The sequence below is a fragment of the Hippocampus comes genome, unplaced genomic scaffold (assembly GCF_001891065.2).
Source record: "Hippocampus comes isolate QL1 unplaced genomic scaffold, H_comes_QL1_v1.1 scaffold10, whole genome shotgun sequence".
NCBI lineage: Eukaryota > Metazoa > Chordata > Actinopteri > Syngnathiformes > Syngnathidae > Hippocampus > Hippocampus comes.
In genome coordinates this window covers 789,155-816,000 of record NW_017805001.1, presented here as the reverse complement: position 1 = coordinate 816,000, position 26,846 = coordinate 789,155, and the positions used below count along the sequence as shown (strand labels likewise).

Genomic DNA, 26,846 nt, shown 5'->3' with positions numbered 1-26,846 from the left:
GGACGTTTTTGCTTGGTGATGACACACCATGACTGACATTAGTTATATATCGTTTTGAGACGCTTAGTTGTGACTGAATCAACGTTTAAAAGGAGGGGGGAAACTGTATTCTTGTAAATACTGTTTTAATTTTGTATGGAGTGTTTTTCTTTTCTCCCGTCCGTTGCTTGGTTTTGTTTTCCTTGAGAGGGAGAGATGTTTAAAAGGGGGGGGGGAAGCTTTACAAGTTTGTACTGCTGCTCCTTGAGAGGGAGAGATGTTTAAAAGGGGGGGGGGGGGGAAGCTTTACAAGTTTGTACTGCTGATCATTTGACAAACAAACAAAAAATGTTTTCTATAGCAGAGGGTGTTAATGATGATGTCCTTGTAGTTCAAGTATTTGGGCAAATAAACACAATCTTGAACAATTGATTGTCTTTTGCGAATGAGAGTAATCGTCAATCATGTTTTGAGAAGACTGCTCTTTGGGATCCTCACAAGGAACTATCATTTCTATCAATGGCACCTGTCTTGCAGATACTGACGTAAGCACGATGTCTGACCTCGACGAAGTTGTTGTGACGTTAATATACAATTTATTCTTTCAATTGTCTGTTACTGTATGAATATTATTCCACATACAGCACTTACAGCAATGGTATACAATAAATATTTATATAGAGCTTTCAAAAAAACTACAGCTGTAACAACGCGTTGTTTTCAAGTGCTCTGAAAATAAAGTTGATTAATTGATACATAAGGTTAAATGTATTTATGTGGCCAATAACAATTTAAAAATCATGCGACACTTGTATTATTGCCAATGAGATAAATGAAAACCATTCAAAAAAAAACACCGTACAACATGCTTAAAAAGAATGTTTATCTTTGTCGAACTTCCGTAGTTTGCACCATCCTCACTTACGTAATATAAACGTTACATGACGTACACGGAAGTGCCGTGTTATCTCGCGCTGTGATTGGCGGAGTGCTGCTGCATGGCCGCTTTCCGACTGTCAAGCTGCAGAAGACGATCGTTTGTTTGTTTCGTCAATACCTGCGAAAAGCAAACAATATCAACAAGAGAGATACACCTTTGATATTTTTTCCCGAGACTTGACCAATATGGACGTCGAAAAAGATTACTCGCGTTGACTGACGCAGGTCATGCCGAGTCGCCTCTCGCCTAGGCGGAACGGGTCCCTTCCGTGACGACGAGGTAAAAGGAAAGCAAAATCTTATGGTGCTGCTGATGATGATGGTCTTGCCGCTGATGATGATGATGATGCGCGCGCACCCCCATTTCTAGCTGTGGCACGCGCTTCACGGTTCGGCGGTTGCTAGCCACTAGCCAGCTAGGTAGCTCATGCTCGAGTCAACCTTTTGGTTATTTGTAATGTTCAGTATACGCTCTTCCGTCGTAATCGAAAAAGAAAAACAATGACGGTACAAAAGACACAAACAGCCCGCACGTAATAGTGTCGCACAAAATTATTTCAATTCGGTTACCTGTTCTTTGGTGTTTATTTTTACATCCACAATAATAAACGTATATTGCAATGACGGCCACACCAAAAGTGAACACTATTTTTTTATTGTTGGTGTTCTGTTTGGCATCACTCCGTGTCACTTCATCAAATATCTGAAAATCTCCCCACAGAATGTTTGAAATATACTACGAAGATAAACCAGTTGATAGGTCTTCCTCATCATCTTCATCATCGGAGTGACGCCGGGGTGTAGCTCAAGTATAATTATCTTGTCGAAATTGAATAGCAAACTTGAAGAGTGGTTGAGCTCAGATAAGACTTCTGCTACTTCTGCCTCTATCTCCGGTGTCAGCTCAAACATTCTCCGCAATATAGTTTCTCTTGGATGATTAGTTTCACTGACACTGAGGCTCAAAAATCCAAGTAAACAAATTTCGCTCAACTTCAGAGCCATATTCTTCCCCTCAAAAAAACTGACAACAGGTACTGTATCAGGTTCAGCGTAACCTTTTTTTGATCGATTGAGAGTGTTTTGCATCATTTTGCCAGAGTGATTATTTTATTTGCCTTGTATTCCATCTTTATTTATATAGCTTTATACTGCTTCAAACAACAAAGTCTATGAGGGAAAATTGGTTAAGATTGCACGACGGTCTGTGTTTTTATGTTATGTGTTGTGTTTATTTTATTTTTTCTTTTATTTTATGTTAACTGTTTTGTAAAGCGCTTTGTAACAGCTGCAGCTCTTGTGAAAGCACTATATAAATCAGGATGTATTGTATATCGCGCTTTTTAAATGCTCATACTTGTGGGGGGGTTGTGACTGTTTCATAGTGTATGTCCAAGCCTACCAGTAAACATAATGACCCTTTCTTTAGAACTCTTATTTTCTTTTTTATTGACAGGATGAAGAGAGAAAAGCGACTTAAAAGCTTTAAAGTGAGTAATTTGGAGGTAAGAATGACTTGTGTGATCTACGTACTACTAGCATGTTTTTGGAGTTTAAAATGACTGTTTTGGAATTAATGTGACACGTGTGTTGATTTTTTCACGATAAATGTGCGTTGTTTTTTTTAAGCTTGCAAATGAGTAAAATGGCATTCATGTGCCTGTTAATTTAATCGGTGCGTTGATTTATTGTGTTGTTACCCAGTGTCCGACATTAATGTTGGCTCGATGGCCCTGGGCCAGTATGGCACTGTCACCTTATAGATGCTGGATTGACGGTGACAGTGAGAAATACAGAGTTATTGCGAGAGCTATGTGTTTACATTTGTTACCATAAATATGTTTTTTTAGCTTAAATGTGAATAATATAGTTATTGTGCCTGCTGCCAACATGCTAGGTACACAGCACCATTTTGTTTCAACGCCATCGAGGGGATTCATCAGTGGGATTTTCAAATGAAAATGGAGGATATGGCCCTTTCAGGCCCAGACAACACCAGGCTGGAGGTACAATCAGTGTTACATTGTGTGTGTGCATACATATATTTGTCATTCTTGAAATTTAACAGTAGTGTGTGTTAGGCCTTGGTCCACGATATCTACTCTGAGCTGGTGGAGGATGCTTGCCTGGGCCTTTGCTTTGAGGTGCATCGCGCTGTCAAGCATGGCTACTTCTTCCTAGACGACACCGACCCGGAGAGCGCCAAGGAATTCGGTTGGTAACATCACACCTTTGCCCAGTTGATGTACTTTTTTTTTTTTTAGATTTATTTCAGTGAGCAACCAAAGGAAGAAATGCAACTGCCCACAATCTTCCTTTGGCTGCGAGCGCTCCATTGTGTGCTGCCCTCAATTTTCATCTTCGAAATTCAAATCAGTAACTGAATGATACTTTCCTGCATTTCCTGCGCTGTCAATTTGAAATAACATTTTTTAATAAAGGCACGGACATTAAAACATGCTTTCTAAAAAATACAATTCATCAAGTGATCTACAAAATAATGGACAGATTAATCGGTGATGAAAACAAGGATGAGTTTCAGCCCAACACACAACGAATGGTAGCGAAGGGGCACACGTAACAGGAGGCCTTGGTTCTCCCCCTCTGTCGTTTTTGCAGAGATTGTAGATCAGCCAGGACTGGACATCTTCGGCCAGGTGTACAACCAGTGGAAGAACAAGGAGTGCGAGTGTCCCAATTGCAAGCGGTTGATCGCCGCGTCCCGCTTTGCGCCGCACTTGGAGAAGTGCCTGGGCATGGGGCGCAACAGCAGCCGGATCGCCAGCCGCAGGTCAGCCCCACGCGAATTGAGCCTCCAAATCATATTGTGTGATTTTTATTTTTATTTTTTTTCATATTTCAGACTGGCCAGCAACAACAACAACGTGAGCAAGTCAGAGAGCGACCAGGAAGATAATGATGACCTGAATGACAACGACTGGTCGTACGGTGCAGAGAAGAAATGTGAGCAATCTGAAAATCAAAGAGAAATTCCCAATGTAGCAAACTTTGTTAGGATTATTTTTTTTAAATGATTATTATCTTCTGATTGCAGCTAAGAAGAGAAAGTCAGATAAGGTCATTTCACTTTTATTTCTTTGCATTCTCGACGACCGGTATGTTGTGTGCTCTCTTGTAACTCTGATTTTTCATCTGTGCAGAATCAGAATTCACCTCGACGATCCAAATCTCTAAAGCACAAAAATGGTGAGGGATGATTCTTTTTTATTTTATTTCAATCAATGAATTAGGCTTTACAAGAACAGGATATTTGAGACCGATCAACGAGCTAAAAAAAAAAACAGTCCTCCATCACCGCTGACAGCTAGCGAAAATATTTCATTTAGTTTTATTTACGCAATGCATTTTCGAGATGAAGTATGTGAGCCTTGCTTTGTGTTTCAGGTGACTTGAGCAGCAGCGTCACTTCCGAAGCTTTCAAGGTGACCCCCATTCACCATCAGTCAGGCTACACTAAAAAGTTCGCTGGACTGCGTCAGAGACGATAAGCTCCCTTTTGTGTCTTTGGCCTTGTTTCAGTACAACAACTACAACAATGCTGGCATCAGTTACGAAACTCTGGGACCCGAGGAAGTCAGGTCGCTTCTGACCACGGTGAGAAAACCGTAGTTACTGTCTTTCTTCGCCGTGCACAAGGTGTCCCCTGACAAAGGATTGCTTATTCAGGTGGAAAATTCCACCGCGATACAAAAGTACCGGTCGGTGGAAATGATACTCGGTTTGCTCAGGTTGTGTGTGTTTGTGCAGCAATGTGGGGTGATCTCTGAGCACACCAAGAAGATGTGCACCAGGTATGTAGCACGCAGAACACACGCACGCTGCCGTGACGTGATGATGTCTGTCTGACCCTATGAGGTTTCCCCTCTTTCCACTTGATACGGCGCTGACATGAAAGTGAAAGTGCATGATGACTTTCATTTTCATCTTCGTCTGCTTTAAATGGTGGGACCGACTGAAGGTTGAACACAAGTTGGCAGGAGGGCCGGCGAGCCATCGACTTGCACGCACAAGGCCCTCTGGCAGGTGACCAGTCACCAGTCACTTTCATGCGGAGACCCTGCAAAATGGCTGCCTGAAGAGCCACTTTTGCACAGTGACACTGCATCCTGCAATCAATTTAAAAACAAAAGAAATCCCTTTTTTTTTTCTTATTTTTTAATACTGTCATTATGACCTGATGACGAGCTGGGTTCAGTTTGGAAGGCACAGTTGATCAACACCCTTTTTGCTTACCACTTTTCACTCATCTCTGTGTGAAAGACAGCAAATTACGGTGAAAGGGTCTCCCTGCATCCAGGCTGGTGCGTCAAGTCGGTCAGGGATGTGTAACGCCACCTTGTGTCCCGCCCACCAGGTCTCAGCGGTGTCCCCAGCACACGGACGAGCAGAGGAGGAGCGTCAGGGTGTTCCTCCTGGGGCCGTCCGCGTGAGTGTGTCCCCATAGCCCCCCAAACCCTTTCCTCAATCCCATCCTTAACGCCCCCCACTCCCATCTCTTCCATGTGTATTTGATTTATGTATGAATGCTTCTGACAGGTTTTTTTAACAGCTTTAAGGACACTTTGACTTGTGAATGACCACTGGAGGGGTTCCATTGTGTGTACTTGTGTGTGTGTGTGTGTGTATATTAGTGTGAGGCACAAAGTGTGTGTGTTGGAGTAGTGTGTGTATGGGTGTGGGTGTGTGTTGTAGTTCTGTACAATCATTGCTCTTGCAACGCCTTGCTAACTCAAAATGGCCGCCTCAATGTTAACAACCATGTGATTTCTCTGAAGCAAGAAAATGCCACCAAAGTTCTGATCCATGAAAGGATACGATACCCTAAAAATGAAACCATTTTCCAAAGATCGGAATTGCTAGTTTGGGGGTGAGTCCACACAGGAAGTGACCTGGTGTGAACTTTCCGTGGCCACCAGGTCGTCCCTACCTGACGCCGACGCTACGGTGGAGGCTGACATGTTTGAGCTTCAAGGGGACGGCAGCGGGGCCCAGAGTCTCATCAGCCGCCTGCAGTGGGAAGACTCGCCGGAGATTTCACCCACTGACTCTGCCTCATCCAGAGCCAGTAAGTTGCTACTAAGGCCTTTTTAGATTCTTTTTAATTTTTGTTTATTGACTCTCTATATTTTTTATTTATGTAGTCAATTGTTAATATTTGTATTTAATTTTATATGTATTTATTTCCTGTTAGCTTAAATTTTTTATTTGACTTACTCAAAGGGAAAGTCAAGTCACAAATGTTTTATGCACCTCCACTAGTCTAAACGCAGCTTTCTGATTAATATTGTGTTTGTGGAATATGAATTGTGCGGCAAAATACGCCATCTACAAAGGCGGCCATTTTGCTACTTGCTGTTGACTGGAAATGACATCACAGTTACCCAGGGATCAGTTGACAACCAATCATGGCTCATCTGTGAATGTCACATGACCCAACCCAGAAAACATGATTGGTCGTTACCTTAGCACTGAGCAACTGCGAAGTTATTGTTAATTGACCTCCCCCCTGAGATAGATTAAAAACAGGTGGATTTCGCTGTTCAATTCCTATTCCACAAATGCAAAAATAATCAGAATGCCGTGTTTAGACTACTTGCGGCGGTGAACATCCATTTTTATGATATTTAGCTTTCTGCCCACCATTTTTATAGATTTTATGTGCAGGACTCTTCAAGTATGCTTCCCCTTTGTCCTCCATTCGCCATTGTACTTTGTACTGCTCTGATGTTCATATAAAGCACCACCGATTGCTTTGGATCTAATTTTTCCATATTCCCTCCATCTCTCCACACAGGCACCAACCATTCGGACCCTCGCAGGCCCAAGAAGAAAAAGCGAACCTCGCTGGTTTTGAACAGCACGGCAGGAGGAGGAGGAGGAGGAGGAGTCAGCGGCGAAGGAACAAGCGGAAGTCTAACAAGTGGCAGCAATGGCGGCGTCTCGCAGAGTAACGTTAGCTTGCCTGCCAAGAAAAAGCGCCCCAAACTTCCTGCTCCTTCTATTTCCAGTATCTACGATGACTTGAACTAGCACCAGAGGACACCCCTCCACCCCGTCGTCTCTCCGCCAACTTGACAGAAAGTGTCGGGATGATGTGTTCAGGTGCACTAAAAACCACACACACACACACACACACACACACACACACACACACACACACACACATTCCTCTGCTCTGTACTGCTGTGTGTATTCCAGGTGAAGTGCGACTGGTGTATACGGTATTTTCTTTAAATAGTGGCCTGTCTAACTCTGTCCTGCCAGTAAACACCGTAGCCCAAAAGACATTAATGCCTCCCTCCAATTCTACCGTACCCCAAAAGACAGACACATTGACGCCCCCAACATATTCCCAAAAGACAAACCGATGCCTTAATAATTGGCGCCATATCCCAACACCCCGTAACCCAAGACAAATCCAAATAGAACAGATTGACGCCTCCCTCCATTGGACCCTGTACCCCAAAAAGCTGAAGCCTCCCTCCAAACAAGAACATAGACGCCGAATCCCAAAAGATTAAACGGTGCACCCCAAGACAAATCGAAAAAGACAAGCATCTCTCTTAACAGCTGCCACACCACCAAAAAAATATACACCTCGTTCCAATCAAGGCATACCCCAAAAGTTTAAGGCCTTCTTCCAGAAGACGCCATTCCCCAAATGACTGACGTGATGGCTCCACAATAATCACTATTAGGGAAACATGCTACTTTTGTATACTTGTGACATATGTTTTGAGTTTTGTCAAGATCATGATTACCTAATTCTTTAATGTAAAGGATCGAAATGGTCACTTGTGACATGGTATCATACATGGCGTGCTTTTCACACACACACACACACACACACACAAACACACACTTTGTATTTGCACATTTAACTGTAATGGTGGTAATGGACACGGTAAACTCACATATTTGAAATCTAATTGTGTATATTTTTATAGTCCTGTGAAGTTTTGTAAAGTGATCTTTTTGTGATGTGAGCTCTAAATATCAAGAAATGTAAAAAAAAACATTTTACCAGCGCTGTCCTGGTTACTGATGTTTGTAAATAAACAAAGTGGGAAGTTTTTTTTTCAATGCATTTAATTGGAGAAAGACTCCCAATTTTTTTTAATGTTCTCCTAAGTGCCAGATTCATTTGTTTCATTCATTCATTTTATTTACACTAAATACACAATATTGTACACAAAAGACACCAGGCCAGGTCTACTATCACAATACAGTATCTCCGCCTTTAAATTAATTTCTACACACCACAGAAAAAATGTTCAGCGTGAATAATTGACAAGGAAACACAGCCTTAGACATCGGAGAGCCGAAAAGAAAGCTTGATCACAAACTTTGTGATCAAGCTAAAGTTTGTGATCAAGCTCAGTTGTGATCAGTTTTTTTTTAACCTCCTCCAAGGAGATTTGTCTTTGTTGCCATTTGTTAGCGTGTTAGCAGGATTAGGCAAAAAGCGTCCCACTGAGTCCCAGTGATGTTTTATGGCAGAGAAAGGCGCAGCTGGAGAGAAAAGCGTGTCAAACGCAGGTAGGTGGACTGCTTGCTTTTTTTTTTTTTTCTTTGGTTTTCAGCATGTGGATGATCCAAATATGGGAGTTTCAGGGCCTTGGTGGAGGTCGCGTAAGTGTCACATGCTAATGAGTTTCTTCAGCGGCTGTGCATACCAAAGATGAGGAAGCTGAAGAAGATGGTGACACCCACCAGGGAGATGGTGGCGGGCGCGGTGAAGAACTGGCGGTAGTTGATGCGGAAGTACCAAACCACAGCCAGGATCACCACGAACACGGGCACCACCAGGCTGCCCGTGCTGATGGCCACACCAGCCGCCCGCAGGCCCCCGGAGACATCCGACGCCCCCTGGGGGGAACCCGCCGCCCCCGCTTCTGGGGTGCCGTCTTGCGGGGCCTGCGAGACGTGGCAGTGGATGACGCTGTTGTGAGTCACGTTCAGGGACAGCAGAGTCCTCTTGGAGTCCTGCAGGAGTTGGCCTTGATAGATCAGCTTGATCTGATGCTCACGCCCAGAGAAGTACTTACTGAACAGGGAGAAATTCACAAGGTACATTTCAGCATCGATATGAACATATATTAGACACACACAGCATTTAAGTGTTGCCCTATCGATTTTCCATTTGCTAAACACTAACTTTTTTTTTGGAAACTGTCCTATTTGCTTTTTTGTGCTCTTTCTGAAACACCGCAGGATGGCGCTAAAGCCCTTTCTAATGCAAAAGCAGTGCCACCTTGTGGCCCTCTAGTACCAAGCAACTGGGTGGAAGTGGCCTTAAAGTCTTATTAGACAGCCCAAAGCCCTCGCTAATGTAAAAGTAGTACTATGATGTCATCTTGTGGCACCATGAGGAAATGTTACAGTAAACTTTATTTTGGTGGGTTCAATTCACAAGCTACTCTATTTTCAACACTTTAAATTGGTTAATACTGAGGAAAAATAACAGCTGGTATGGGGACAGATCAATATCAATTTGACAAAAATCTGACATTGACCATATTTTGAACTTTAAAGGTTTCCTCCTGATGGCAACATGTAGTTTTTGTGCCAAAACGTGTGCCCGAACCTTTTGAGTTGGTCCACAGTATGGTGAGGCTTGACGACCGCCACTTCTTCAGTGTCGTTTAAAAACTTGAGTCGCACACAAAAGGACGGCACAGCTGACAACGCCTTTTTACATCCCTGCTCTCTCTCTACGTCTTCGCCGTAATCCTCGTCTTCCTCCTCGTCCGAAGCATGAATTCTTCCCCCCGGGGGTGCTTTGCTCTGAATGTCCAGCAAAAGATCAGTGTCCTCGGGCAGAGCCCCCTCATCCACCTCACCGTCGTCTGGCTTGTTCTCCGGCGAGGGAGGGGCGGCGCCGGTCTGCTCGGGAGCATCAACCTGGACGTCGCCGCCCGCGTCCCCGCTCACGCCGATGAGTGAGGCGTGGGCGCCTGCCGTCAGGATTGTGCCCAGGATGTGATCCCCGCGCTCTGCCACGTGTGTGGAGAGCCAGGCCAGCACCAACGCCAGGGCCACCAGCAGGGCGCCACCCGCCGCTGTGGCCTCACCACCCATCCCATCCAGCATGGTCAGTGCACACACTGCCATTCCCTTGACCTGCACAAATTGTGTTTTTGACACAAAATACGCACTTTTCAAAACCAGAATTTAGCATTGTGATGTTTTGCAACAAAGCTGAAGTCATTGTCGGACTCCCCCATGTGTTATGACAAAACACTCATACTAAGAAAAATGTGTGTGTGTGTGTGTGTATATATAAATGTAAAATACACACACACACACACACGTCTTTCATGGGACAATATACTTTTTGTTTCAAAAACATTTTTATTATAAGGCGTTAACACAGAAATGAGGAAAAATCAAAACCGGAAGTACGTGACACGTCACAAGACGGCCAACATGTTGACGTCACAATTAATGCACTGCATACTTAACAGGTCAAGTCGTTATCATAATGAAAAGGGGAAAAAACTTACCTTGAATGTTTTAACGCGGATTAGTGAGCCAGCAAATGAGTAACGTTGTGACTCCCGTCAATGTGTCAATTCATGACAACAACAAGAGGCGGCGTTAGCCTCGCGAGCTAACTCAAGCTAAATAAAGAGGAACAGCTCTTGGCTCCCTTTTCGCGATTCCATTTTCGCGTTCAATCGCCGTTACAACTTGCTTGGCGTCGTTTAACTTCATTATGGGTGACGGGATTATTCCTTACCGATCAGGCGTACAATGAGAACATGTTAGCCGACGAACTTCCTCGATGCTAGTAGCTAGCAAGCGGCTACTTCCTCAAAACAGGAGACGCACTCAGGCGGAAGAGAGGAGGGACGTCAGCAGCCTGACCCCGTGCTCGTGTTCTTCCACAATCTTAATTATTTCATCTTTCTGTCTTTATTTATTTTACATTCGTGTAGTTTAATGTCCGAAAACAAAATAACGGGTTTTAGGTTAGAAAAAATAATACAAAGGGAAAAAAAAGCTTTTGTGGAGAGTACATCCAAATTTACCAAAAATCATATGCTACATGAACCACCAACAGGACCACTGATAGGGTTTATGGGGCTCTGTCACACCGTATATGTGGTTATAAATTACACACATTTTTTTGTATTGATATGAAAAGCATCAATTCACCAACAAACAGCAAATCAAAGAAAACAAGTCCAAATCCAAATTCAGTGTAGTGTGCCGTCATTATGCAGCAGCAGGTAATCCTTGACCGAGCTGGGGACGTCCAGTCGACTCACTTGTGAATGGCATAGCGACCCCAACTGACGACGCAAAGCGCAGCGGCAGAGATGCTGCAGTGAGCGAGGATGACCGCTCCGTTCGCGCACTAGTTTGAAGAAATCCAGGTGTCCCTGCGTGAGAGGGCAGTCGTCAATCCAGTCGCATGGCGGAACGATGGGGTACGAGTTCAGGATCACCTCCAACGTGGCGGGAGAGATGACGCACTGCCTCAACATCTGTGCACAGAAAAGTAAACACAATCTTAACATTAATCAACTCCTCGAGTTAGCCATGGAGGAAAGCAAAAACTCAATTGAAATGATGTTGTTTTTTTAGTTGAATTCGTTGTCTTGCTATTTAACATGTCAGGATCGTCAAACACTAAATACTACTTGATGTTGAAAAACATTCAAATTCTTTGAAGATGAAATTGTCTTTGATCGAGAAAAATGTACGTTTAGCTTCGTTTAAAAACTCAAAACTGTCTTTGGAGTTCACTCAAAAGTTTTTTTAAGGCTCTACACTGTCACTTTTCCAAACCTTTGGTGGGACAGTTTTGGCTCCATGGTTCAGGAGAGTCCGTACCACTGATTCAGGTTGCTGGTTCAAGTAGTCCTCAAGCACCTTCAAGGACAATCAGCATTTTATTTCATTGTCTTGATGTTTTGCATTTTTGTTGTCGTACCTGCAGCAGACATTCCAAGGGCGTGTACCCCGCGCAGTTTCTGACGTCCGCCTGCGCTCCGTAGAGCAGCAGTAGCTCCACGATGGCCGGGCAGCAGTTGGCGCAAGCGTTGTGCAGCGGCGTGTGTCGCTTCTTGCCCGCCGTACGCGGGTCGGCACCCGCATCCAGGAGCCTGCGCACCACGCCCTGGTAGCGGCTTGCCTCCGAGGGCTTTTCGGCCCTGGCGCAGGCGGCGTTGAGGGCCGTCTCGCCCTCAAGGTTGGTGGCCAACACATCGGCACCTACGGAGAGCAGCAGCTCCACGTGGGCCTCCAGGCCCCTCAGGGCGGCCACATGCAGCGGGGTGAGCCTGGACTCCGCTGTCCTCACATTCACGTCGGCGCCGCTGTCCAGAAGCAGCTCAGCGCACCTGCAGGCGGATTTTCATGTCAAGGTAAAACCTCTTTTGCATAGATGATACCTTGCTTGAAAAATATCGAAGGCAAATTAGTATTGTGTGAACCGAACATTTTTTTTGTTTTGTTTTTTGTCAAGAGCAAAACGTAGGTACATATCTTTAAACATGAAGGACAATTTAGAGTCATCAGTGACCCAAAGTTCTATTTTTGTAAGCCTCAGATACTTTGGAGTCTTTGACAAATCGAATGTGATTCTGTAAACATTAGTTTTAGTCAACCTAACATCTGTGTTTTTTTAAAACCTCAAAGACAACATAGAGCAAAAAATGGTGTCCCAAGCTTACTGTAATGAGAGCGGCAAGGTGCACAGGTGAAGAGGTGCATTTCCGTCAGCTGACAGCAGTTGCGCGTCTGCTCCATGGGCGAGCAACAGTTTGACGCAGGCGGCGTGTCCTCCCGCGCAGGCATCGTGGAGGGCCGTGCTGCCTCCCGGGTCTGCGTTCACCTCGGCCCCGCGGAACAAGAGCTCCTCCACGCACGCAGCGTGCCCATGGCGAGATGCGAGGCGCAAGGCGGACGTCTGCTTCACCTTGCAGCTCATGGTCCACATGCCTGACAGAGGAACATTAGTTTCGTTAGCATGTTTATGGCATTTTGCTTTGTGAGTGAAGGTACTGCTGTTTATGGGTTTCAGTTACAATTTCACACGTTGCCGCAAAGTAAATGAGTTTGCCAGCCCTGAGCTTGAAGGACGTACCCATCTCCGGGGCCCACACCATCTCCTCATGCACCGTCTCCATCAGGGCGTTGACCATGGCGGGGTCCCTGAGGATGGCGTACACACCTTTCATGTCACCGCACATGAAGGTATTGTGGATGGCGGCATCCCGGCAGCGGACCTGAGGTGGGGCGGCCCGCACCTCCTGGAGGCGCAGAGGCCCCGGCGGAGGCCTGCTGGGGGCCCTTGGCAGTGGGACCCGGGTCAGGGCTCGCCTCTGGGCCAGGGCCCTTCGCGCTTCCTCCCAGTCCTGCAACTCCTGCTCTAGCCTCAGGGAGCGCAGCGATGTGGATGTGGATGTGTACGGAAATGTGTCCTTGGACATGACGCTTCCTGGAGCACACAAATAAAAGGCGATATAATCTATATTCTGTTATTTGTTTGAGCAGGTCCAGAAATGCTTGCCAAAAGTTTTGACTCACCCACAACTGGAGTCGCAAACAGAGTGTAAGTAACTCTCATTAAAAGTTCCCCCTTTTCACCCTCAATCGTGCAGTGACACTTATTCCGCGGTGTAGAGGGTTGCCAAAGACAAACTCATAACCAGTTATTAATAGATAACTGAATGTGGGTAAACTGATACCTGTGCATTTTCAAAATACTCAAAAGGTGGCAGTATTGAGAGTAATCGCATGATACCGCCACAGAGCCAATACATGACAATGAATAGTGTTATTTCAACATCTAATAATCTATTGTTTTTGCGTCTAGTTTACCTTATTTCTCCATAAAGCCAAAGGAAGACAATAAAGCCTGCAGCAGACGGGATGGCAACTATTGCTCTTAACTTCCGCATTCTTACTGAAACTCAAATGAGGCGAAGTGTCTTTATATTAAATAGACGAGGGTAAATACCATGTTATTGTTCCTTACCGTTCGAGGAAGACAACCAAAAACGCCCAACCTTGATTCTTACAAAATAAAATGTTACAACTAGCTTGTATTTATTTATTTATTTATTTATTTTTATTTTTTTTACCAACTTTGACGTAAGACGGTAGGGGAACCATCGCTCCTTGTATATTCTTCGGCTTCATGAGTCTCCGTCATTTTCGCAATTAGGCAGGAATGAATACCTTGTTATTTCGACTCAGAACCAAAAGAAGATGCTAAAGAAGATGCTAAATGACGCACAATTTTGATTTTTCACAACAAACTTACACCAAATAACTAGCCAAAAGGTATAACGACTTTGAATCGCGGATCGACGGGAACTATCTCGCTCTACTCTCACATTCAAAATGTACCGTTGTACAGCAAGCAATCTGGCGAGATGGTCATTGTCACTTTCTTATTGTAATTACATAATTACTTGATTTCGCTTTATCGCCAAAGACGGATACGATTGAGGTTTGTTTTCAATGAGGTTTCCCGATTTTGTCAGTGGACGGGAAGTGAATAGTCTCGCCCCATTTGATGGGGATTGATGAGGTCCCAGCAGTCATTTTCTTGTCGAAATAATACATAAACGCATACACATAAAATATGGCTTTCCGTGAGGCCTGTATCTGATATAAAATGACTCAAAAATTCTTTTGGGTGTATTTTTACCAACTTTTTAAAAATAGGGAATGGGTGGGGAACTATCAAACACACGTTCGCATTCTTTGTCAGAATACGGCCAACGTCATCACGTTTGACGTGAATCGCGGGCTCACCGTTTCTCCAAATTCACCCACCACAGCAAGACAAGTTACCCGCTGGATAATTTGTTTAAGAAAAGAACGTTCATAAAATCTGTCGTCACCGGATAGCCTTCAACGTATTTGCTACATGTAACAACTCGTCGAGACATTTAGTGCTTGCAATGGTAAGATACTTCGGGGCGAACGTTAGCTTGCACGGTAACGTGGTAAATATGTCGTCCTTTTCGCTCTAAATCGTCATCTTGTATTTACGTGCAAAGCGAGCTTCAGAAAGGTGTCTTTCGATTTTTACAGAGTTGCAAACTGAGTGGTCTGTTCAACATTGGCGACGACTTTGACGACGAGGTAGCGAAACACACACCTGATGCCATCACTTTTTTTGAAAAGCAATATGACGTGACGTCACAAAAATGTACAGTACCCCCACCATAACCACGTCCTTTTATCACTTATTATTTTACAAATTTGCTAGTGTCAGGTTTATACTACAGTTTTACTTAAAATGTCATTTTTTACACAGTGCTGTATCCCTCTAACTCAGTCACTGCCAAACTTCCCAATCAAAATGCATATTTACTATTTCCGTCAGACTTCATCATTCGATAATGTTGTTGACCCTAGTTCTGTTTATGGCTCAGGACTTGCTGGCGACAAACTGGGCTGTCAGACCACCAACCACTGTGCCTTCCCAACCCGTAGCTGTCGCTTGTGTGGCCTCCAATAAAGATTCCAGTACCAACCTCCTCCATAGATCAGCTTTCCTGCGTCCCACCTGGACCTCTAAAACAGTTGCTCCAACTTTACAGAAGCTTTCCTCTGGCACTCGGGCTTGCCCTCTTCTGCCAGAATTTCCTGAGCCCCAGCCGAGGCCCTCCACCCCTTTGCCACCGTGTCTGCCCCCTGCCATCCATGATGTCACCAGAGATTCCGGCACCAATCTCTTCCGGCCAAATGGGGAGTCGTCACGTCTTGCCTTTAATAAGGTTAACAAGGCTGCTTTCCATAACCTTATCTCCGGTGCTCATTCCCTGAGGCCTGATCCGACCCCGCCTCTGGACCTCCCTGAGCCCCATGTGGGGGCACAGGATAGGCTTGCCGTCGGTGTGCCATTCCACTTTCTGGACCAGGAAACGGTTGCTCCGACTTTGCGGAAGCTTTCCTCCGGCGCTCAAGCTTGTTCCCTTCCGTCCAGCGAGTGGGACTTGGACAGAGGCAACAGGCAGCAGAGTTCCATCCCTACCACTGTTGTGGCATTACGCCCGCTGGGTGCCACCCCTGCGGCCCCTAGAGGCTCCCTCACTAGCCTCTTCCAGCCGAGTGGAGAGCGATTAGCTCACTCCATTCCGCCTCCCACGGGTGATGTCACTGAACCGCACTTTGGGACCCTGCAGAGGCCCACCACCAATGCCACCACCCAGGATGACTTTGACGATTGGGACTTGGACCTTGCAGACTTGGAGGAGTGTGAACGTTTAGCGGGAGCCTCTGTACCGGCCAAAACGCTGTGCCACCCCACAGCTGGAGGAAGCCTAAGAGTGCCAACCTCGACAGCCCCTCACCCGGTCACCACCTCCCGGCCGGCACCCAACCCTCTTTCCAAGACTCTCGGCAAGCCCCAGCAGGCAGCATGGAACACACCGGTCCCCTCTCGCCCACCCTGCGGACTCTTTGAGACTGTTGCGCCTGTGCCTGCGACATCGCCCTCCCCCTCGCTCACCATTCGTCCACACCCCCTCAGCACTCCGCTGCTGACCAATCACCTGGTGCAGTTGGTCTCTGCATCCAATAAGGTATCGCGGAAGAGGCCTCGCTCAGAGCCTCGACCGCCTAGAACTCGGCGTTTCCCGGGCCCGGCGGGGCTCCTCCCACAGCAGGTCAATCTCCAATGTTGACGTCGTCCATTGTCGATTGCTTTCCTGTCAAAATGACGACATTTAGTGAGTTTGTTCTTTTTTTTTCCAGCCACACAGTCACAGTCTGGATGAGATTGTGGTGTCTGTTCCCCAGACTCCCGCCCACGGTGTGGTGGCTCGTCTTCCAAACCAGGTAATACCCGCACAGTATACACTTGATTGAAAGGGCGAATAGAGTTGGTTTGTGTCCCAAATGATCACTTCTACAACATTCCTAGAAAATAACTATGTCTCATCACTAGTGAGCTATTTGTAGAACAGGCCCGCATGCTACTCATGTGGTCATATTTGCCCTTTCATTTATTGGTGCCCATTCTAGTTGTCGTTTTTTTTTCTTTTTTTTTTTCCCCCCACACATTGCCCATGACCATTCCAATGTCAGCTGTGCAAACTCACCCGGCACCCATATGAGGACAAGCACTGTAGATAATGGATGGATTCTGTCCAGGTTTCCAGCTCTCAGGCTGAGGAAGAAGAATTAGGTGGCCCTTGGGCGGCGATGAAGGCTGAGATGGGATTGGACGAGCGAAACCCGGCGTGCTTCCTGCGCTCCTTCAGCGTGGTCATGGTGCTTCGCAAGGTCTCTTGCTTCACTGCCTTATTTTCACTTCCATCTTTTGAACAAAAGTGTCATTTTTAGGGGGTGGGGGGGGTCTTGTTTTATTGCCGTGGCAGGCAGCTTTGAAGCAGCTGAACAAAAACAAAGTGCCAAACATGGCCGTGATGCTCAAGAGTATCAACCACACACACACTGATGCGAAGGCCGTGTTCAGAGATCCTACAGGCAAGTATGCGGACAGTTTCGCAATATTATCTGTAAGGAAAACGCACAGGTTTACTCATACACCTGTTCAGTGGGTTACATGTCTATGGTTTTTGATGAAAGGTGAGATTCAGGGCACAGTGCATCGGCGCCTCCTGGAGGAGCGCTTGGGGGAACTCAAAGTTGGCGCTGTGCTGCTGCTCAAACAAGTGAGCAAACACCATTTTTGATTTAAAAATGTGTCACCAGGATCTTTTTATTTTATAGCAAGTGTGGCGTTTCCTTCTAGGTGGGCGTGTTCTCCCCCTCCCATCGCAACCACTACCTCAACGTGACGCCCAACAATCTCCTTAGGATCTATTCGCCAGATGGAGTCTCCCACACGTCGGGGCAGCTCCCACCGTTGCTTTTGGTGGGTGACACCCGCCAAAATCTAAATCGGCAAGCCGTCTGCCCCTCTGAGTATTAAAAAAAAAAATCCTTCCACGTAGGAGCCGACACCGCCGTCACCTGCCGTCAAGCCTGCGTCCTGCATGCAGCTGGTGTTTGACGATGACGATGATGGTAATGATAACAGGACCGAATGTAAAGATGGAAGCCTGCAGACTCCATGCTGGGATGCGGGTGGGTTCACTGCCATTTTATGTGTATTAGTGTGGAAATGTTCATCTTGTTTTGTTAATTAAAACTAATAATTCTTTTTTTTTGTTGTGTTTATCACAATGTTATTCTAGTTGTATTTCATTTCATTGAAAATTAAAAAAAAAAATTGAAATTGTACATTTTGGGGTGTCCTTGGCATGCGCTGTCTGTAAGCTGTGTATTTGTATTTTATTTTTAGCTGAATTTATATTTTAGGAGCCTGCTATATAGAGATTTGTTATTTTCTCATGATTTATTTCATCTCGTTCATGCTGACTTTTTCTGTCATCTTGCAGGATCTCCACGTGACCAGGGCTCACATTATCTTCAGCACATGACCATTGCTTGTCTTTTTCGTTACAGATGACCTGGATGAGTTCTTGGTGGCGCTCCCCGAGGACACCTACAGTCTTTGAGGGAACTGATGCATCAACACTGACCCCAATATCATCTTTATAATGTTCCCAACATGTCAAAATGTGCATTTTTGTTGTTGAAAGGTATCCCAAGTGGCTCTCTCTGTTGACGTTAGTAAAGAAAAATACATTGCAAATTTTGTGACATTGTTTTATTATCATATGCACAGGAATAATAATAATAATTTGCCTTTAAACTTCCACAACGTATCCTCTGCCACTTGGGCAGATGGATGATGATGCTTCACAATCCATTAAAATGCAGTCTTCAATTGTCATTACTCTTTATGCAGGGTTATGCAGAGTTCCTGGGGGAATCTACAAGTTCGGGTTACTCCAATAAGTTGCATATATTGTCACTCAGTTGCAAATATACATTTGTGAAGCTAATACCGAAGTAGAAAGCTGATATTTTTAGATAGGATGTAGTTGGTCGTTCAGGAATTTGTGGGCTGTGCCAAAAAAAAAACGTCACAGTGGTGTATCTTTATTTTTCTTATTCTTTATTAGCATCACGGTCGCATGCCAGTTAATGCAATCACGGGAAAGTGGATTGATTTTACATAAAGAAACTTAGTTAACCTTATCCAAGAGTGGACGAGAGTAGACTATCCTTTGTTCAATACTGCAGCTAAATAAACAATTTAACACCCTCCCATTTTTCTGCAAATTGAAAGAACTCAGTAGTGATTGGTTGTTGAGAAAATTAGTCGCGGATTCCAAAATGACGTTACTAAAATGCGTCGTGGCAACTCAAAACAGTGAATTATCAGTCATGTCAAACTGGAGGTCGGAGGAAACCACGCGGAAGTGTTATACTTACTAAAAAGTTGGTAAAGTGGAGCAAACGCGCACTAGAAACATCTCATCATCAACTACAGCACAAGAAGTCGCTTCAGAATGAGGTTTAATGTGACGCCAAGGCCGCCAAATTCCCCCTGCCGAAAAGTAGGTGAACCTTGAACGCTGCTCGCCTTGTTAGCGGGAATAAAAGTGCAACTTTTTTCTTTCTTACGCCTTGGTAATCCTCATAATCACTTCTTCTGTTCCGTGAAGCGATGAATATTTTATGTTTCCTGCCTTTTCCTCAGTGATATATTTTCATTTGTAGTTTGAAATCGCCACACATTTGATTGACACTCTCCACGAACTTGGCGTCGTGATTCATAGCGAACAAAACCCACTGTCAGTGTTATACCGGTCTTGTTAAAAACAATTTAAATTGTTTTTATTTTGGAGTCCAATGATAGTTTTAAACTGTGGACATACCTATGTAAACAACTCAAACATGTACATATAACTTCCAGCGATCTTTGGACTTCAGTTACGTCATGAATGACGGACTTAATGGTTTTGAAAATGCTATAAAACGCCAAAATGCCCCCCCCCCCACACACACGTTTTATTATCCTGCCTCTCCATGCCCTCCTGCCCTCATCTTCCATATTAAGACTCACAACCAGGATGCCTGCCTCATATCCCCTGTGTCCCAGTGATGGCGTGCTATCTCTGACCTCGCTTCTCTCCGATCCACCACCCCCACTCCCCCTAAGTTTCCTTTTTGGTCCCGCTCCCTCCTTCCCAACATCACGCTTCACTTCCCATGACACCACCATCACCAAATACGCCCCCCCTCCCTCATTGAAACCCCTACCATCCATCCATCCATTCGTCCGTCAGTCTGCGTTTTGGCCATGTTCCTGCTTCCCGTCCGTCCGCTTGTGTCTATCTGAGGTGACGGGATGTGCAAGTGTGAGAGAGGGGAGGGAACGAACCACTGCTCCCCCTCACCCCCCTCTCCCTTTTCTCTCATTCTCTCTCTCTCTCTCTCTTTCTCCGCCGTTGTCAGGCGCCGCCACAGATGAGCAGGAAAGAAGCGGGCGAGCGGATGTAGCCGGACGGAGGACGCCAGGAGGAGTTTGAATGGGCGCTCGCGACTAAACAGTGGCTTTGATCATTCACGGCTCACCCGTCCTCTCCTCTCACACACTCACGCCGGATGTCTCCTCGGACTAAACAGTGGCTTTGATCATTCACGGCTCACCCTCTCACGCCGGATGTCTCCTCACTAGGCTGAAGACGAAAGGTGCTGGCCGTCAGCTGAGCGCATGGAGAATCCGGCACGCTTGGACATACATGTGATGTGTGCATGTGAGATTGCATGCCAGAGTGTCTGTTTTACTCCTTTCACTATGGAAATTTGGTGAGAGTGTGGAAGTGTGTACGTACAGGATGGGATAGGAAGAGGATGATTGCTGTCATGTTTCAGTTTAAAAATGTTCGCTAATTAAGTATTCTTTCATTTTTTCTTTCTCTTTCTTTTTTTTAAGAGGGTTTATTTGTCATTGGATTTTTTTATTTAGTTTTACATTGGTTTCATATTTAGTTTTTTTTTATTTCTTTTTAATGTTGTTTTACATTTTACTTATTGAGTTACTTTAATAGTTTTTGTTTATTTTGTCCAACTGTATTAAAACTTTTATTTTATATGTTTGATTTTTTGCAAATATTTAATTTTATTCAGTTTTAATGTATGACAAGATTAAGTTAAAATTAAAATGTAATTGACATTTTTCTAATTGTACGTTTTAAAAATATTTAATGTGCTTGTTGAGTTGTGTAACACTTTTACACAATTCAATTTTGTTTATTTAGCACTCGACGGTATTGCTATTTTTTTCTTTTTTTTTTTTAAATCTACAATGTTCCCAAAATGTATTCATTTGTAATAAAAATAAAATAAAATGTAATTTCTTGACGGCATTCCATCAACACTGCTGTATATTCTAAATGTGACCTCACCTGTGTTTTGGGCACAGGTGCGGGAGGGTCGGGGAAGAGCGGTCTTCCCAAGGTGACGGAGCCCCCGCGGACGATGGACCTGAAGGAGAGCTGCGGCAGCCGGGAGAGCTCCAGCCTGCGTCCCGGCTCCTGGCGAGCCTTCGCGTTCAGCAGCACCCTGCACGGCCTGCGCTTCGTCTTCCCCTACTCGAATGGCGGTGGAACGGCGCGGCGCCTCCTGTGGGCGGCGGCCCTGTTGACCTGCATGGCCCTGCTGGCGCTGGAGAGCGCTGAGCGTCTGGCCTACTTCCTGTCCTTCCCGCACGTGACCAGCGTGGACGCCGTGGTGTCGGGCAGCCTGGTTTTCCCCGCCGTCACCCTGTGCAACCTGAACGTCTACCGCTTCGGGCGGCTGACGCGCAACGACCTCTATCACGCCGGCGAGCTGCTGGCGCTTCTGGACGTGCACCTGAACGTCTCTCAGCCGCACCTGGCCGAGCCCGACGTGCTGGATTTCCTACGGGAGCGCGCCAACTTCACGGCATACAAACCCAAGACTTTCAGCATGCGCGAGTTTGTGGAGCGCGTCGGACACGACCTGCAGGAGATGATGCTCTACTGCCGCTACCAAGGCCAGGAGTGCAGCCACCGAGACTTCCAGACGGTGAGTAGGCTCTTCTTCAACGAAAATGTCAGCCGGGTTCGCAGATTAGTCACTTCATTGTGTTCTCCTTAGACTACAAGCTGATCTTTTCCTCCCACGGTTTTGCCTCCTGGGCTTTGTCCTCGCACCATGTTCTCTTGCCGTCCACCCCGGACTTCAGGGTTCATTTGTCTCGTCTTGCGCGTTCTGCCAAACTGAAACTTCATGCCGGAACAAAGTCAACACCCACTTGTTGCCTCCTCCGATTAACTGGCACTTCTTCTGAAAACCTTTTTCCTCAACTCTCAGTCGAAAATGCTTGAAAGGCGGTCTGCAAATTGTTTAGCATCGGTGGCCCGGTTCTGTTACATTGCATGTTTTCAGACAGCAGGTGTAATTGCTTCGCCTTAGTTACACGTCCACTCCGTCAACTATAGAAATGGCTCAGCCTCTGGCTAGTGGATGTCATCACCTCACTGAAATCCTTTTCGCTTCCCAAGTTCTACCTCCGCTGAGAAGGTTTCATAGCTGTTTTGTCTGCCAGTTGTGCTTGTTTACCGAAACTGCTCTGTGAGTTTCGACAGAACTTCATGACCAGGTGAGGCAGGGGCCAAGTTAGAATTGGGTAACCTAAGGTCATGCTTCAAGATAGGGTGCAGTGAACACCTTATTTTCAAGGGTCACCGTTTCGTATTTTTCTTTCCTCTTCCCCCCAATCTGTGCACCCTAATCTCACCTAGTTGCTAAAAAAAATTGCAGCCATCTTTGTATGTTTGTGCTCTTTCTGCAACACCTGAAATGCTACAAGCTGCTGCCAAAGTGCTGGGTAATACAGTAGGAATGTAGTAATTGGTACTTTTGTACGTTGCCAAGGTGACATACACGCCAGCATCTTTTTTTTTTTTAAATCAAATAATCTGGAAGCCCTTCATTTTCAACGGTATTGTAAAATAAGTTTGAAATTATTTTATTTAGAAATGTATAATTTCATTTTCCGTATATTTCGAGTTTAAATAATTAGTATAGGCATTTACAAACAATTGCGGGTTGTCAATTATTTGCTGATATTTGCTATTTCCGGCAGGTCTTTGTGGCTTTGAATCGCAAGAGTTCACTGTACTTTACATCCTCCATTTCAGCATTCCATGACTTGTTTAGACTTGGTGGCCTGTTCTGGTGAAGTTTGCACTCTCAGCATGCGTCTACATTGGAAACAAACTTTGCGGCTCAGCCTCTGGCTAGTGGATGTCGAGGCTGGTGATATGCTTTGGCCTTGGCGCTCTGGTTCCGTTACACTGTAAAAAGTGCAACTGGTATTTTTTGCTGCCAAAAAGTGTTTAGTTTATTTTTATGTCAATAGTTTTTTTTATTTTTTGTATTTAGATTTTTTTAAAAAAAAGCATTGATTGCACCCCCTGGAGGCCATTTCGAAACTGCAGGTTGAATCCAGTTTATTCATCTTTGATACTTTGTGACACTTGGCTTGCCCTCTTCTGTCGCAGTTAGCCTGCGTAGCCCGGCGAGTCGCTGCTTGTCTCCCCTTAGCGGCCATCGTGGATGTCGTGGGCCGCGTTGGAAACTCTCTTCGTAATCGCGTTGACAAGTGAGGCCATGGGAAGGCCTCGTTCTGTCTCGCCGCCTGTTGCTGCAGCTGTTCCTGGCTTGTCACCTCGCTTTACCGTAGCGATGTACCTTCACCTCCCCGTGGATGCTAAAAAAAAACAGCAGAGCTAGAAGGAGGCGTCTGTCATGGGTGTCGTGATTTTTATTTCAGGTTTTTTTCTTCCCCCTAGTTTGCACACATGCAGCGCGTGAGCGTCACCTCGCATAGCGATCAAAACATGCACATTATATTTAGCCTGCCTTTTGAATTCTTATACGGTTCCTGTAATGTGAATTGCCTTCATCAGTTATTCATGACAATAGCCACCTCGCACATTTCGAACGAATGTGACAATTTCTCGTGACTTCTGGGTTGCAAGAGTCAAATTTTCTCCGATGGCACCACGAGTAAACAAGCCCTTCTATGTCATGTGAATTGTCAGTCGAAAAGATGCTCTATGAGGTCAGCTGCATGGAGTTTTGTATTTCAACAGGCAAGTTGATGAAAAAAAGGAACACAGTGGGAATTCGGATGGAGTTAACAGTTAAGTATTAGCAGTGAATGAGAGAAAACGCTAAAATACAATGGCACCTTGACATACAAGTTTAATTCTCTCTCTTTCTGGGCCCGTAAATTTAAACGCATGTATCTCAAATCATCTTTCTCTATTAAAATGAGTGGAGATGCCATTAATGTGTTCCAGCCTCCCCCGCCAGTTTTTTTTCAGGACGGAAAAAGACACTCCAATGTTGTGCTTTATAAAAACATACATCAATGAAATAGAACATATAGAATTAAATCGTTTTTGCCACATTTTTCTTTGCCTCAATTCAATGAACATTGTCCTGCTCGTATTGGTGTGCGCGCCTTGGCGACCTCGGGGTACTGTCCCCTAAGGGCTTGTTTAATTTAGGGGTGGACAAATCTTTTACAAATTAGCTGCTTGCTCATTTGTTACGGATGTGGACTGGTTTACATCTTCCGCACTTTTCTCTTCCGATCACCTTAGCCCGAGATGAGTACGCTCCCATCTGTCTATGGCGTTGGCGTTAAACAGTTTCTTACATCTTGGCAGAAGATGCCACATCTGAGACCTGTGCCACTAAATGTGCTTAGGGGAGGAGAGGCTGGAACTTTGCCTACACGCGACGTGTGGATGATGATGCCAATCGTGGCGAACACCAGAGACCGCATCGATTTGGCCTGTGGTTTTGTCTGGATCCATATCTCATACTTTTATTGCTTTTATTTATTGACTGCTTAGTGGACAGGTTCCAAAAGCGTGCGTGCGGGCATACACACACACACACACACACACACACACGCCGTGGATGAGGTAATGGTTCTGTGGATGTTGGCTGACATTCATGCAGGCGAAGGAGCTGCTCAGAACAACACTAATATCAAAGCAATGGCCTTTTAAAAACCTGTGTGTGTGTGTGTGTGTGTGTGTGTGTGTGTGTGTGTGTGTGTGTGTGCGTGTGTCTTTGATTTTTGATGAATACATCAACAGCAACCCCCTTTCAGACTCGTGAGTTCCATTAGGTGTCAGTTATGTGTGTTCAAGACAATGACACTTCAGCCTTCTATGGTCTTGTAATGCTGGTGGAAAAAAATGACCACCTTTGATATCTCTTGTAAATGGTGAAAACATCAGAGAAATCATCTTTCACCTTCACGTTCACGTCGTTACTATTCTGCGCACAAGTCCTGATCAAGGACTTGCCCATTTTCTCACGTTAGGGACCAAATCAGTCACTGAATCATGATCTATTTATGGAAAGAAAATAGACAGTTTAATCTATAACTATTAAATAACAAATAGGTTGTTGTAATTGATAGTCATTTAGTTATTAATCATTGCACCTTTAAGCCCATCGTTAATTTGAAGTATTGCAGCAGATTGAGCCTTAATGTACCTCTTGAAGCCTCTGTTGATGTTTGAAAGGCCAGCCAAATTTATCAATTTGGTTGTGCGCACGTGTCTTTCCTAGCGTGCTTCATGTTTATTCTGACACCCTCTTTGCACACTTTTTTTTTTTTTTTTTTTGCTGGGCAGACTCATGTTCCTTGTTACCGCGACAAGGCCAGAGCGAAATGAGATATTTCTGGCTTCCAACATTCCCTGCGTTTGCTCTCTTCAGCTGATTTCACCGTCATCGTTGTCATCCATTATTCAGAGAGCGGTTTGCTTGGATCTCGCGCGCTGTGGCTAACATTATTAGGACCTGTGCTCTCAGCTTATATACTACAGTGACCTCCGGTCATGGGAGTTATTTTCCACACCCACCCATGAGAAAGGTGTGCAATACAGAGAGACCTTAGAATGTTTTGCCATTCCCACACGCTTTAAACTGATATTAACTGATACACATTGTGTGTCAAGTTTCAGTTCCAGATCAAATTTCCTCTAAAACTGGCATAAACAACAGAGACTCAAAGTTGAATGTTTTAAACACCAAAATGTTCAACCAATCTGTATGAGCAAATGTACACTAGCTTAATGCTAACATATGATGCAAAAACGACATTGACAGGCTAATTGATATTGGCATCGATGTTTTGGTAGCTCAAAACTTGAAACAAGTGCTACTTGATCATACGCACATCATTGCAGTGGATTCAAATATAAACAAAGTACTTTTCAACGGATGCTGTAGCTAACCCTGAATGCACGTCGCGCTGCAAATGAAAATTAAGGTTTTCTGTGGGATATGATGGACGATGACTGTAATCACTTGGAAGTCATAAAATTGCAATCAAATTTTCATTTCCACAAAATATTATGTATCGGTCGGGCTCCCTCTGGCAATTTGCCATTGATTCCCTCAGCCAGTTAAGAATATAACCACAAGATTTCCAATGAGTTGGCTAAAAAAAATTCAAAAATGCCGACTCATCAGCGGGGTTTGTTTGTTTCTTGCCAGGACAGTATGACAGTGTGGTCTCTCGTAAACCCAGTCTTATTTAACAGCATGTTTTATGTCTGCGTTGCATGATGGGAGCCTACAAGGACTAAAAAAAAAAAAATCTGTATGAGCCTCCCTTTTTATCACCTACTCTTTTAACGGAAGCCCATTTGTACGGCGCCGCTGTGTGCTTATAAAATCACATCTGCTACACTCTCGCTCGAAAATTACATCTGACCAGCGTGCAGCCTGAACATGCAGATAAATGAAAGGTGAGACCGTGACAAGAACGCAGGGTCGTCGTTCCTCCACGCCGGAATACACGGGAATGCTTTTAGCCGACCGTTCCTTTGACAGTAACATCTAAAAATAAATAGTTGATGGTGTCCACTATGTCTGTACACATGTCTTTGAATAATAATTTTAGTTAGCCCCCCTTTAAAAAAATAAATAAATAAATAAACAGTGGCATC

At 44.9% G+C, this 26,846-nt stretch overlaps 5 protein-coding genes and 1 long non-coding RNA gene across 21 annotated transcripts in view; 3 read left to right on the top strand and 3 right to left on the bottom strand.

The window, feature by feature from the left end:
- Nucleotides 1-829: 829 nt before the first annotated feature.
- On the bottom strand, nucleotides 830-1,671 carry LOC109532092 (uncharacterized). Of its 3 annotated transcripts, XR_002171312.1 has the most exons (3): nucleotides 1,489-1,645; nucleotides 1,126-1,359; nucleotides 830-1,036 (listed from the first exon to the last, which is right to left on the bottom strand). It is a non-coding gene; the product is annotated as an uncharacterized LOC109532092 (long non-coding RNA). The 3 variants fall into 3 exon arrangements; XR_002171310.1 differs by having other exon boundaries at nucleotides 1,126-1,671; XR_002171311.1 differs by having other exon boundaries at nucleotides 1,140-1,608.
- atxn7l3a (ataxin 7 like 3a) lies at nucleotides 1,088-8,013 on the top strand. 6 transcript variants are annotated; one of them, XM_019896672.1, is made up of 14 exons: nucleotides 1,088-1,198; nucleotides 2,375-2,408; nucleotides 2,816-2,924; nucleotides 3,000-3,132; nucleotides 3,538-3,709; nucleotides 3,782-3,882; nucleotides 3,974-3,996; nucleotides 4,080-4,125; nucleotides 4,324-4,361; nucleotides 4,459-4,533; nucleotides 4,687-4,730; nucleotides 5,294-5,365; nucleotides 5,856-6,004; nucleotides 6,734-7,955. In XM_019896672.1, the coding sequence occupies exons 3-14, from the start codon at nucleotides 2,874-2,876 to the stop codon at nucleotides 6,967-6,969; spliced, it is 1,140 nt and encodes a 379-aa protein (XP_019752231.1). In that variant the 5' UTR covers nucleotides 1,088-1,198; nucleotides 2,375-2,408; nucleotides 2,816-2,873; the 3' UTR covers nucleotides 6,970-7,955. The 6 variants fall into 6 exon arrangements, with proteins under 6 accessions (XP_019752231.1, XP_019752224.1, XP_019752268.1 ...); XM_019896665.1 differs by having other exon boundaries at nucleotides 2,375-2,423; XM_019896692.1 differs by having other exon boundaries at nucleotides 1,107-1,198; nucleotides 2,348-2,408.
- A 45-nt stretch (nucleotides 8,014-8,058) lies between these two features.
- On the bottom strand, nucleotides 8,059-10,790 carry tmub2 (transmembrane and ubiquitin-like domain containing 2). Of its 2 annotated transcripts, none has more exons than XM_019896729.1 (3): nucleotides 10,682-10,790; nucleotides 9,527-10,062; nucleotides 8,059-8,986 (listed from the first exon to the last, which is right to left on the bottom strand). In XM_019896729.1, the coding sequence occupies exons 2-3, from the start codon at nucleotides 10,051-10,053 to the stop codon at nucleotides 8,599-8,601; spliced, it is 915 nt and encodes a 304-aa protein (XP_019752288.1). In that variant the 5' UTR covers nucleotides 10,054-10,062; nucleotides 10,682-10,790; the 3' UTR covers nucleotides 8,059-8,598. The 2 variants fall into 2 exon arrangements, with proteins under 2 accessions (XP_019752288.1, XP_019752282.1); XM_019896723.1 differs by having other exon boundaries at nucleotides 10,446-10,771.
- Nucleotides 10,791-10,837: 47 nt separating this feature from the next.
- On the bottom strand, nucleotides 10,838-14,737 carry asb16 (ankyrin repeat and SOCS box containing 16). Of its 8 annotated transcripts, XM_019896617.1 has the most exons (7): nucleotides 13,774-14,127; nucleotides 13,480-13,485; nucleotides 13,037-13,390; nucleotides 12,624-12,891; nucleotides 11,882-12,290; nucleotides 11,737-11,820; nucleotides 10,838-11,432 (listed from the first exon to the last, which is right to left on the bottom strand). In XM_019896617.1, exons 3-7 carry the CDS (start codon nucleotides 13,380-13,382, stop codon nucleotides 11,142-11,144), a joined length of 1,398 nt encoding a protein of 465 aa, XP_019752176.1. In that variant the 5' UTR covers nucleotides 13,383-13,390; nucleotides 13,480-13,485; nucleotides 13,774-14,127; the 3' UTR covers nucleotides 10,838-11,141. The 8 variants fall into 8 exon arrangements, with proteins under 8 accessions (XP_019752176.1, XP_019752202.1, XP_019752185.1 ...); XM_019896643.1 differs by lacking the exons at nucleotides 13,480-13,485; nucleotides 13,774-14,127 and adding an exon at nucleotides 14,716-14,737; XM_019896626.1 differs by lacking the exons at nucleotides 13,480-13,485; nucleotides 13,774-14,127 and adding an exon at nucleotides 14,134-14,407.
- On the top strand, nucleotides 14,414-18,715 carry hrob (homologous recombination factor with OB-fold). The gene is made up of 10 exons (XM_019896499.1): nucleotides 14,414-14,867; nucleotides 14,998-15,048; nucleotides 15,342-16,577; nucleotides 16,666-16,749; nucleotides 17,065-17,196; nucleotides 17,292-17,400; nucleotides 17,503-17,588; nucleotides 17,669-17,791; nucleotides 17,871-18,003; nucleotides 18,385-18,715. The coding sequence occupies exons 1-10, from the start codon at nucleotides 14,865-14,867 to the stop codon at nucleotides 18,435-18,437; spliced, it is 2,010 nt and encodes a 669-aa protein (XP_019752058.1). The 5' UTR covers nucleotides 14,414-14,864; the 3' UTR covers nucleotides 18,438-18,715.
- A 1,767-nt stretch (nucleotides 18,716-20,482) lies between these two features.
- Nucleotides 20,483-26,846, top strand: part of asic2 (acid-sensing (proton-gated) ion channel 2) — a 108,864-nt gene continuing 102,500 nt past the window's right edge. The window contains exons 1-2 of the mRNA XM_019896568.1: nucleotides 20,483-20,523; nucleotides 21,257-21,882. Of these exons, the coding sequence (XP_019752127.1) occupies nucleotides 21,313-21,882 (570 nt within the window). The 5' untranslated portion in view covers nucleotides 20,483-20,523; nucleotides 21,257-21,312. The remainder of the gene's footprint in view (nucleotides 20,524-21,256; nucleotides 21,883-26,846) is intronic.